Source organism: Suricata suricatta, chromosome 9 (genome assembly GCF_006229205.1).
Source record: "Suricata suricatta isolate VVHF042 chromosome 9, meerkat_22Aug2017_6uvM2_HiC, whole genome shotgun sequence".
In the NCBI taxonomy this organism is placed as follows: Eukaryota; Metazoa; Chordata; class Mammalia; order Carnivora; family Herpestidae; genus Suricata; species Suricata suricatta.
The window spans coordinates 81,868,289-81,880,596 of NC_043708.1; the positions used below are offsets into that span (position 1 = coordinate 81,868,289).

The following is a 12,308-nucleotide window of genomic DNA, read 5'->3' on the forward strand; positions in this document are numbered from 1 at the left end:
AGGTATGAAGGGTGGGTGACTAGCAGTTAGGTTTGAAACATCTGGGAAGATCTTAGCAGATGGTGAGGAACATGATTATGTGGGCTTAAGATAGGAGGCAGCAAGGGGAAATGGCATTTCTTAACGAATACTGGTAACATTCTGTCACATTTCTGTCCTCATTTACATTCTTACCTTTCTCAACGTTTTCTAAAACATGCTTTTCATCACATTACTATGCTGGTTAAGAAAGTTTTAAAGCTCTTCATTTAGTAGATTATTAGCTCCTTGAAGGCAGGATTTTTGCCACTTAAAAATTTTTTTTACTGTTTATTTTTGAAAGAGAAACAAAGTGAGTGGGGGAGGAGCAGAGAGAGAGAGGGGGGGAGAGAGAGAGAGAGAGAGAGAGAGAGAGGGAGAGAGAGAGGGAGAGAGGGAGAGAGGGAGAGAGGGAGAGAGGGAGAGAGGGAGAGAGGGAGAGAGGGAGAGAGAGAATCCAAAGCAGGCTCCAGGCTTTGAGCTGCCAGCACAGAGCCCAACGCGTGGCTTAAACTCACAAACTGTGAGATCATGACCTGAGCTGAAGTTGGATGATTAGTCAACTGAACCCAGGGGTCCGTATAGTTTATTATTTTTAAGTGGATTCTGTTAAGTTGTGCCAGTTCTTCAGCATTCTAGTGTAGACATCTGGACAGTGCATGAAGTGTCAGTCTTTCCCTTTCCTCACCATATACAAGGCATTCAAATATTTGAATAGGAAAAAAATGCATATAAGTGGAATAGGGCCTATGTGTTTATAGAGCATCTTGGATCAAATTTGTGTTTATATTCCATCCATTCTTTGTCCCCACCTCCCTTAATATTAGTAAAATATCTTTGAAAGTTCAACCAAGGGAAACCAAGGGAAAGATTTTTGTATTAGGCTGGATGAACAAGGGTGAGCTATGATAACTGAAATGGAGAATTTCTTTTTTTTTCTTTTACTAAAAAAATATTTTAGAGAGAAAGTACTGGAGCAGAGCAGAGGGGGAGAGAGAGAATCTCAGACAAGCTCCGCACTGTAAATGCAGAGGCTGCCAGGAGGCAGGATCTCATGAACTATGAGATCATAACCTGAACTGAGAAGGAGTTGGACGCTTAACTGAGTGAGCCACTCAGGTGCCCGTAATGAGAGAATTCTAATAGCAAGGTTAAACTCTGGAGTGTGAGCTTTAGCAGTTACTTAGCTTGGAACTCTAAAAACTTGGGTTATATAGAAATGCCCTTTAAAGGAAGAAGTTCTTTTTTGTTGTTTTTTTTTTTTAAGTTTATTTATTTTGAGAGACAGAGCTCCAGTGAGGGAAGGGCAGAGAGAGCAGGAAAGAGAGTGAATCTCAAGCAGGCTCTGCACTGCCAGTATAGAGCCTGATGTGGAGCTCATTCCCATGATCCATGAGGTCATGTGCTGAGCCAAAACCAACTGAGCCACCCAAGCACTGCAAAGGAAGTTTATATATATTTATCTCCAAAGAATACAACTAAGGACCCAAGATTGAGAAACACTGCGTTAAGAGTTTAGCCATTTAAGAGGGTACTTGAAAAAGCAAAGAAAGAAGTGGTTACTTGGTACTAGCATGTTAAAAAAAATGGGTCACTGAAATTGTGTGGCAATATCAGTTTTAGACTAAATAAAAACAACATAACAAATTCTCAGGTTTAAAAAAAATGTGTATTCATTTATTTTGAGAGAGAGAAAAGGGTGCATGATCACAAGCAGGGAAGGGGGTGGAGGGTGGAGAGAATCCCAAGTAGGCTCCTGTCTAAAAGTGAACCGTGAGATCATGATCTGAGCCAAAATCAAGAGTCGGATGGGTAACTGACTGAGCCACCCAGGTGCCCGCTCCCCCATTTTTTTTTTTGAGAGTGTGAGCATAAGCAGGCACAAAGGAGCAGGGGAGGGCAGAGAGGAAAGAGAATTCCAAGCAGGCTCCATGCTCAGTGTGGACCCTGACTCGGGGCTTGATCCTACAACCTTGGGATCATGATCTGCACCTAGATCAAGAGCCAGTTACTTAACTGACTGAGCCACCCAGATTCTTGGTAGTACATCTCTAGACCTTTACAGGGTAGGCAGACCCTACTTTGAACTACTATGCATAGTTTATTTTTTCCACTAGGAGATCCAGTGCTGAATCTTCACAATATGGTAGTGGTTTTAAAAGATCTGGCATTTCATAATGTTTGCTTGTTGTAGGGAGACAGAAAGAAAATCTTCACTTTCCCTGTCTTCCAGGGTATCCTTTGAGATTCTCCAATGAGAGATATCACTTATATTAACTTGTATCTTTTGGGATGTAACTACCATGGGTGTGGTGGTTAACTGGTAATCAGTCATTTACATCTTAGAATCAGATGCTTTAATGCTAAGTCAACATATTTTATTTCTGCCTTTAAGTTTGTATGAGGAAACTTAACACCCTTGAGAGGAAGGCATTCTTGGAAGAGTGGGAGATTCTGACAAGGTGGGAAAAGATTTTTGGGGTCAGGGAAGAGTATATCTATCTATATATAATCTTGTGTATTACTCATTTGTTGTGCTTGTGATGCTCTTGTTGACCATGCCTGAATGGGGGTTTCAGAGGAACTTCAGAAGCCTCTAATCTTTAACCTACACATTTTCCAGTCCATACTAATTCCAGCAGTTTCTTCCCATTGTGTGGCAGAGGGAGAGCCGAATGAAAGAAAAAAGACCCTTCTTCCTAACATGCCTGGAGTCCAGCTCTGATCAGTCTTGGTGGGATAAGGATCTCCTTGGCTCCTTTCTTTCAACTCTCTCATTTTTCTTCATAGTATTTTGTATTAAGTCATCTAGTAATTAATATGTTCTCAGTACTTGCTAATTCTTCTGAAAGTGAAAGAATACAGTTCGGAAACATGGACCAATTTCTGCTCTTACTACGGACTTCTATTTTGCCTCTTCGCTCTCACTTTGAACAACTCTCCCTTTTTAAAAAAACTTGAGTGTCAGTAGCTCAGAAGAGTGCCTGATAAGGAGTAGGGAAGAAGAAATAATTTTGATGTTTGGTTGGGAGAAATATTGTTCTTTAATTATTAGTTCAGCATCTGCCTGGCATAACAGATATTGAGCAATTTTCCCTTTGCACTTCATAGCTTAAATATCTTGACCAAACAAAAACTGAAAACGCAGGATCAAGGCATAAAAGCTTAGATAATACTCTGTGATGCGAAATTCTTGTTTCCACTTTTTACTGTTTTATTAGGACATCTTTCATATTTATATCAGGCAAGTAGTGGCAACTCTTCTTCCTTTCCCATTTGGTAGTGGAGTTTTCGGTCTCCTTTCTTAGTGTTCTTCTTTTGTGGATGTTGCAGACTCGACCACTCGTCTCCGTCTTTTCTTCAACGTTTCCCGACGGTCTGGCGCTATCCAAACCTACAGCACAGTGGGGAGGAAGATCGCGGATTTTGATGCGTTTGGGAAGCCCCCTGGGGCTGTGGAGTCAGATGTGGGTGGGGCTGGGTGCGGCAGGGGCGGGGCCGCCAAGGAGCCCGAGGGAAACGGTGGAGGGCACTTTTGAGAAAGCCCGCGGGCAAAGGTTTCACGGTTTTCACGAAGCCTTCGTGTGCGAGGCTGAGGTAATTGGGGTGCCTTCTTCCTCCCTCGCCTTTCTTGATTCTGGAAGCTTCATTAGCCTTTTATCGGTTTCTGGGACCCGGAAAACCAGCGGCTTGAGCTCCAGGGGCGGGTCCCAAGGGTCTTGTCGCTGCTCCGGGGCCGTTTGGCCTCCTGGTGTTGGGGGAGGGGCGAGGGAGGTGCTGCTCGCGCCTCCTTTTGCGCTTGCGCGGTGGGCTCTGAGCGGGTAGGAGCGCGTGCGCGGTGACGTGGACGTCCGGTGCGCGCGCAGGCTCTTCAGCTGGAGCGGACACACGGTGTGCGAACCGAACAGAATAACCCGCCCCCAGCGGGATGTGAAGGACTCCGGGTGAGGCCGGCCACGCCCCGCACGGTAACTCTCGGGCCTGGGTGGAGGGCGTCTCTTTAGTATTGGCCCGATTGGAGTTTCTCGAGAGTTTGAAGCGCTTGTGGATTTGAACAGCGTGAGAAGCGTTCTTCTGTGCGATCTTCGCACGCCCCAGCCAGGCCGGGCCTTGCGCGGGGCGCCTTTGGCGCGCGCCTGTGGCCCCCTGAGCGAGGCTGCGCATGTCACCTCGCGCGCGTTCCCGGCCTCACTTCCGCGTCGCGCAGCGAACTCACTGGTAACATCGACGCCAGAGAGAGCGGCCACGAGGCGGGCGGGGTGAGAAGCGCCCTTGGCGCGGCCCAGCCCTCGCGTGCGTGGGGTGCTGCACCGCATGGTACGCTCCGCGTGATGACTTCCAGCGCGGCGCGGGGCTTAGGTCGAGAGCTCTGCTTGTGCGCTTTGCATTTTAGAGCTCAGGTCTCGGGGTTCAAAAAACTCTGAGGGAACGGTGCTGACGTCGCTTTTTAAGGAGCTGTGTGCAGCTTTTTGACACCTGTGTAAACGTCTTTTTTAGCTTGTAATTTCCGGGCAAGTTGTTTAAGCAGCACCGCGCGCGAGTTTAGTATGGAAGGCGAGGAAGTGAACCGTACGGGAGTGGGAACTTGGTAAACAAAGACCGGTGGCTAGTAAGTGCAGAAATGAGGGCGGGGAAAACAGGTGGGAAGAACAGGTGTTATTTTCTTTTTTCCTCCGTGGTCAGCCTTTGGTTCGTTCTCTGTTCATAAGATTTACCGCATCAGTTAAATTGTCTAGTAGGTCTCTGCCCTCGGTGGTAGGTGGATCTGCGATATAACTAAGTCTGTTTGAGCACCAGTAACCAAAGTTGAGGGATATGTGTGCCAAGAGTATGGAGAAGTTAGATCATTTCATACCGGATTGAGAGTGGAAATGGTAATGTGTTCTGTGAAGATTTTTGCTTCGCTTTTGGAACCCTGGGGAAGGTGCAAGAAGGGGGGAATGAGGGAGGTCTCAAAGGAGGGGTGACTGAATACACCTCTTTCTGAGGGAAGACCACTCTCCCAGGGTTCGCCTCGCCGAAGCAGACACGTGGATGAAGAGAACTCTCGAGCCCACCCGCGCGCCACCGGTGGGTGTTGTAAAGCTTCTCAGGCTTCTGCAGTGTAACCCCTGGCAAATACTGTCTGTTCTGCCTCTTCTTTTTGGGCACGACGCACGCCGCGGCTAGGCTGCAGGGAAGGTGCCTGGCGGCGGCGTGACGACTGCTGGGAAGGGGGCTGGCCAGAGAGGGCAGGGTGGCTGGTTCTGTAGTCTCCACGGTAACGATGCTACTGGATCCCGCGGAACGTTCGGCCGGTTCCGGCTGACGGCACGTGATCTTTCGGGACTCCTCTTCTCCGGAAGAGCTTTCCTTGCGGCATTTTTTCACGTGGTTGTCGGGCAGCTGGCCTCTGCAGTTAAAAAGCGGTGATTGTGGGCCCTTGATAGTCGACGGCGAGTGCTTTTCCTGGGGACTGGCAGGAAGCCTTTTCACTTACAAGGGTACGGGGTCAGTGTTGGTGTTTCTTCCAAATGGTTATATTTTTAGCGGTTATGTAGGTAGAGTGGGTTGAGTTCAGCTAACAGAAAACACATGCTTAGGACTTGAGGAAATACAGTGCCCTGGGTACTGAAATAGGGCGAATGTTTCATTCCTGTCTGTTTCTGCCGTGAAAGTTAGCTCTTCAAATTCTGCTTATGCAACTGCTGGGACCTGAGAGCTTGTTATGCCTGAGTTGTTAAAGGACCATTCCTAGGAATCGAAAATACTCCTGTAGTTAGCATTAACTGATGGTATTTGGGGAGAGAAGGTAGGGGGCGTACTCTCTTAGGCAAATGCAGTTCTTGCCTTAAAACCTAAAGCATTTCAGTTAGTATTTTGCGCTTTACAGGACTGGTAATGATAAAATGCCCAGGATGTTGTCTGGTCTGGAGTAAGTTCTTACTAATAAAATGGCAAGTATCACTTAACTATTGAAATCAACCTAATGGTTAAGAATTGGTGGTCAGCAATTTTAGGTTTTTGCCACCATTTGCTGTCATGTTTTTAAAGTAATAGTGTTTTGATTGGGTGTTATTTTGGTGGGGGGAGTGGGGTGGGTTAGGGAGCAGTACATGAATCATAGTTAGGTAACTACTTAATGAACTAACTAGTGTGTTTTGTAAGTTGCAGGAGGGTCATGGCTTTAGTAGTTAAACATTTCCCCAAGAGGTCACTGGTGAAGACATTTAGTGGAGGGACTCAGAAATTTTAAGTTTATTTATGGCACTTGCCACATTACTTACCTGAAAACAACATTCTCTCTGAAAGTGCCTGTGGGTGTGTGTATGTATTCTGATGGGACTTACTCAGAAAGAGTATTTGCCATCCACAACTAAACTTAATTCCTTGGCTTGTTATTATAATTTTATTGTGTAGATAAATGCTTGATATTGAAAAGCTGAACTGAACTTTTTTTTTTTTTTTTTGCAGTTGTGGTCTTCCTTAAAGCTTCTAAACAACCATATATAAGGTACTTTAAAAATCTTGCTGAGAATAGGTTTATTTCTGCGTGAGTAACCTAAACCTTCGTAAAGTACATTTGATTTTTGCAGTGATTAAAGCCTTAGAATTTAGAGTGTTATGTATATGTCTGAAGTAGCTGAATATAATCAACTATCCTTAGATTATAAGATTCTATATAGTATCCCAGAAGTGAAGGCATGCTTATATTGGAGTGTGTGCTTAAAGATTGTTATGGAGGGGCACCAGGGTGGCCCAGTTAGTTAGATGTCCAGGCTCTTGGTCTAGTCTCAGATCTTGGTCTTAGGGTCTTGAGTTCAAGCCTGGCATTGGACTCCTCCCGGAGCATGAAACCTACGTGGGGGGGTGGGGGGGAGGAGATTGGTATGGAGTAAGAGCTCAATTCCTTGCTCCCATGAGTAGAAGTGTATAGCAAAAGATAGAGACATTGTTTTGGTCATATTTTTATGCATTTTGATTACACTTATGGAGGGGTTTGATTGGAAGGTCTTTTTTTTTTTTTTTCCTAAAGACGACTTAGACAAATCGTTGTTTGAAAATTATTTTTCCTATCTTCATACACAGTTTTACATTGAAAAAGTTATATTATTTGTGCACAGAGTTGAAATAGGGCAGGCCGCCTTTTCTGCACTTAATTTTTTTTAGGCAAAAGGAAAAATTTGAAATGTGTGTATATGAAATTAGCATCAAGTTTACTTCAGTGCATTCTGTAGCACTAAATGGAATTTCCGTCAGTTGAATCTTTGGCATTTTCATGGATTTTCAAGAGTGCTTTCTGAAGCATTGGTTAAAACTTCTTTGCCCTAGTTTTACCTATAATGAACCAAGATTTTAATATAGAAGATAATGTTTAAGAAATTCGGAACACTTTTTAATGCAGTCATAGGTTTGAAATATCTAAAAAAATTTTCCGGTAGTTCTTTGCCAGCTTGTGTTAAGTAAATGTACTTCATAAGAGTGTTTTACATAATTGCTTACAAAAATGGTGGTTTGTGGAAAAAAAAACTTTGAACTTTATTTAACTAAGTATAGGATTTTGCAGTTTGAATGAACATGGTTTTGTAGAGGTATTAGTTTTTGTGAATTTTCTGAGCTTTATTTTTTAATGTTTATTTTGAGAGAGAGTGGAGTGGAAGTTGGGCGGAGAGAGGGAGAGAGAGAGAATCCTAAGTAGCCTCCACATTGTCAGATGCCTGGAACCCGATGTGGGGCTTGAACTCATGAACCATGAGATCATGACCTGAGCTGAAATAAAGTTAGGTATTTAACCGAGTAGGCCATCCAGGTGCACCTCAGCTTTACTATTTTTTATATTTCCCTTATTTTTTTACTTCTATTTTAAGTTTGCTTTATCAATCTCTGATAGATGTTGCCTAAACTGTTAGTTTTATGAAACCAATGGATTTAGTTACCTTAAGCCTGAGGCAACTTTTGAAAAGAATCACCCTAAATTTTCTCCCTTAAAAATAAGCTCCAAATCAGAGAAGAAATTGTTTTTTTCATGTTTCCTGGGTATTAGTGCTTTAGTGTAAGGAAGTGGGATTCTATTTTTATATCTAGCCATAATAGGAAACAGTAGCCAACCTTTTTGAAGTCTTGACTTTTAAAATATCTATTATCCTCAGGCTAATTGTTAATTTTTTAAGTTTTTTGGTCATGTGGCCAATTCTCTAAAAAGAGTTAACGTTCAGATCATATGATTTTGTTGCTTGTCAGTAGCTCTGAGGAAAGATGAAATTAGATTTTTAATTAAAATGAGTAGCACCAATAAAAGGCTGATTTGATTACCTAAAATTACTGACCCACTTACGCAGGAGTAGTGATGTAGCATCTTTCTTTCTGTTTTGTGTAATTGCTAATTAGAGATAACTTTATATCTTGTAGAATATTTAGGTAATTTAGCACATCAGTTGAATTTAACAACCTGATATTTCTTTATAACTTTTTATTGAGATATAAATCATGTAACATAAAATTCACCATTTTAAAGGGTACGCTTCACAGGTTTTAGTTCCTGAACATCTCTATCACCCCCCCAAAGAAACCCTATACCCATTAGCAGTTGTCTCAGTTATCTCTCTCTCCTTCCCCTGGCAACCACTCATCTACTTTTCACCGCTGCAGATTTGCTTATTTTAGACAGTACATATAAATGAAATCATACAATATATGTGGGATTTCATTTCATTTTGTTTTTCTTTTAAATGTTTATTTAATAATAACAGATACAGAATCTGAAAAAGGCTCCAGGCTCTGAGCTGTCAGTGCAGAGCTTGATCTGGGGGCTGAGCCCATGAATTGTGAGATCATAAGCTGAAGTCAGACACTTAATTGACTGAGACATCCAGGCACCCCCTTAGAAGCAGAATTTTAAAAATGAACTAATTTTGACTATTTTTCAAATATGTTGTATGTTCACAAGATATAACATGTACAAAGTGTTACAGTATGTATTTTCCCATCCACTAGTAGCTAGCACTTAGTTCCTTTCCTATTTTTACAAGTAGTATGTATATATCAAACAGATACATGCTCTTTTCTTTAGCTTTTTGTTTTTAACTTTATCAAGAAGTGTAACATAATTTATAACTCTTGGGAATATTTTGCCTGTACTGTCTTGTGGAGTATGAATCCATAAAATTCATACATTCTCTTTTTTTTTATTTTATGTTATTTATTTTTAAAGTTTATTTATTTTGAGAGAGAGCGTACGTGCACGTGAGTGTAGGGGAAGGGGAGAGGAAGTGAGAAAATCCCAAGGTGGCTCTAAAGTGTCAGCTCACAGCCTGATGTGGGGGCCACAACTCCCAAACTGAGAGATCATGACCTGAGCTGAAGTTGGACGCTTAACTGACTGAGCCACCCAGACTCCCTTATATATTCTCTTTTTTAGCTTTAGAATTTTCCACTCTGTCAGTGTACCACCATTTATTTAACCAGTCTCTCTTGATGGACTCCCCCACCCCAAAGTCTTTTGCATTATACATGGAAATAGAGGGAATACTCTTGTATCTGTCATTTATCATGGATGTGTGTGTGCATGTGTGTATTTAAGATAAGGTCTGAGAAGAACTGAAGTTTCATAGGATTTATGCGTTTATACTTTCGATATATATTTTTTAAATGTTTATTTTTGAGAAAAAGGGAAAGAGAGAGTGTTCCAGGGAGGGGCAATGGGGCCTGGGGGAGGACCTAGGATCTGAAGCAGGTTCCATGCTGGCAGCAGAGAGCCCGATGTAGGGCTTGAACTTATGAACCATGAGATCATGACCTGAGCTGAAGTCGACACCTAACTGACTGAGCCACCCAGGTGCCCCTGTACTTTTGATATTTTCATGTTGCCCTCTATCATAGAGATTTTGTTGTCTTATAGTCTCAGCATCTGGTTAGATGAGAATGCTGGCTGATTTACATCCTTTCCAATACCTCTACCAAATTTTGACTTTTGCTGGTGTGATGGGGTAAAAAAGTGTTAGGGTGGTTTTAATTACAGATTTCTCTTATTCTGACATTGTTTTCATAGCTATTTGCTTTTCTTTTGTATACTTTGTGATATAATACAGTACTGCAAATGTCTTTTCTCTTTTTTATGATTATTTTGCTTTTCTCTGGTTTTACTGTAAGAGTACAGTATGTAATACATATACAAAATATATTGTTTATACTATGGTAAGCCTTCCAACAACAGTGGTTTATTAGTAATTAAGGTTTTGAGGAGTCAAAAGTTACAGGTTTTCTTTTATCTTTAAAAAAGTTTTTAAATTTATTTTTTAGAGAGAGTGAGAGTGCAAGCAGGGGAGGGGCAGAGAAAGAGGGGGTCAGAGGATTTGAAGCAGGCTCCGCACTGACAGCAGAGTCTGATGTGGGTCTTGAACCCACAAACCATGAGATCATGACCTGAGCCAAAATCGAATGCTTAACTGACCGGAGTCACCCAGGTGCCCCCACATGGATTTTCACTTGTGCATGCAAGGAAGGGAGGTCACGTGGACCCTGAGTTGTTCAAGGGTAAACTGTAATTAGATTAAAATGAATTTTAAAAAGATAAGTAATCCAAAGTGAGTATCATTACATTGATTGAGAGAAAGGCAGAAGCAGTCTTCAAAGAGTTTAGGAATATACTTTGGGGATAGGGTAATCATTTTTGTATTTTTAACGAAATAAACATTTACTTGACTAAAGGGTTTTTGTTTTTGTTTTGTTTGTTTTGTAGGCTGGAGAGTCCACTGTGACTATGTGGTGACTAGAATTATCTTACTACTGAGTTTCTCATTGGAATCATGGAGGAGAAACAGCAGATTATATTGGCTAATCAAGATGGTGGAACAGTGGCAGGAGCAGCACCTACCTTCTTTGTCATCCTAAAACAGCCAGGAAATGGCAAAACTGATCAAGGAATTTTGGTAACTAATCGGGATGCCTGTGCTTTGGCTAGCAGTGTGACATCACCAGGAAAATCTAAAGGGAAGATTTGCCTTCCAGCTGATTGTACTGTGGGAGGAATCACTGTCACTTTGGATAACAATAGTATGTGGAATGAATTCTATCATCGAAGCACAGAGATGATTCTGACCAAGCAGGGAAGACGCATGTTTCCATACTGTCGTTACTGGATAACAGGTTTAGATTCAAATATGAAGTATATTCTTGTCATGGATATATCTCCTGTGGATAATCATCGTTATAAGTGGAATGGTCGCTGGTGGGAACCAAGTGGGAAGGCTGAACCCCATGTTTTGGGGAGGGTTTTTATTCATCCAGAATCTCCTTCCACGGGTCACTATTGGATGCATCAACCAGTATCTTTCTATAAACTCAAACTTACCAACAATACACTGGACCAAGAAGGGCATATCATCTTACACTCTATGCATCGCTACCTGCCGAGACTTCATTTGGTGCCTGCAGAAAAGGCTACTGAAGTGATACAATTAAATGGCCCTGGTGTCCACACTTTTACCTTCCCACAGACTGAATTCTTTGCAGTAACAGCTTATCAGAACATTCAGATTACCCAGCTGAAAATAGATTACAATCCATTTGCTAAAGGCTTCAGGGATGATGGGCTGAATAGTAAGCCCCAGAGAGATGGAAAACAAAAGAACAGCTCTGACCAGGAAGGTAGTAGTGTTCCCAGTTCTCCTGGTCAGCGGGTCCGTCTTACAGAAGGTGAGGGTTCAGACCTACAGCTAACTGATTCAGATCCATTATTGAGGGGTCATGAAACATCAGGCAAGGGATTGGAGAAGGCCTCTCTTAATATAAAACGGGACTTTCTTGGCTTCATGGATATTGATTCAGCACTTAGTGAAGTTCCTCAATTGAAACAGGAGGTTACTGAAAGGTAGGTTAACAGCTTTTCTATTCTTGGAGATAAAAGGAAGATTTGGGGTTTAACATTGGTTGTGTGGACTGCTGACTTGAGATCAGTATCATTTGTTGAGATCAATAAATGTAAGCTACTATAAAATATACCACAGTTTTTACATTTTATGAACTGACAGCTATTTTTTTTTCTAACGAATATCGGTTGTGTTCAGGATTTAGAATTATAGGCAAATTAGACGGTGTTTCAGAATGGGGACCTTTTGCTCATTTAGATTTAGAGTTTTAGAATTTTTAGGTTTAGAATTCTATTAATTGTGCATGACTGTTCCTTGGTAAAAACATCTGCTCTACCTCTTAAGCCTTCCTTTCCTCCCAAACCTTTGGCAACCTTTGATATTTTTATTGTCTCCATAGCTTTACCTTGTCCAGAATGTCATATAGTTGGAATCATGCTGTAT

At 41.9% G+C, this 12,308-nt stretch overlaps 1 protein-coding gene across 14 annotated transcripts in view; it reads left to right on the forward strand.

The window, feature by feature from the left end:
• Window positions 1–3,555: 3,555 nt before the first annotated feature.
• Window positions 3,556–12,308, forward strand: part of MGA (MAX dimerization protein MGA) — a 93,032-nt gene continuing 84,279 nt past the window's right edge. For 10 of the 14 annotated variants that reach the window (XM_029950293.1, XM_029950301.1, XM_029950298.1 and 7 more), the window contains exons 1-3: window positions 3,890–3,986; window positions 6,472–6,511; window positions 10,736–11,866. In XM_029950293.1, the coding sequence (XP_029806153.1) occupies window positions 10,803–11,866 (1,064 nt within the window). In that variant the 5' untranslated portion in view covers window positions 3,890–3,986; window positions 6,472–6,511; window positions 10,736–10,802. Of the gene's footprint in view, window positions 3,616–3,889; window positions 3,987–6,471; window positions 6,512–10,735; window positions 11,867–12,308 lie in introns of those variants that run through there. The other 4 variants (XM_029950296.1, XM_029950295.1, XM_029950297.1 and 1 more) reach the window with 4 other exon arrangements.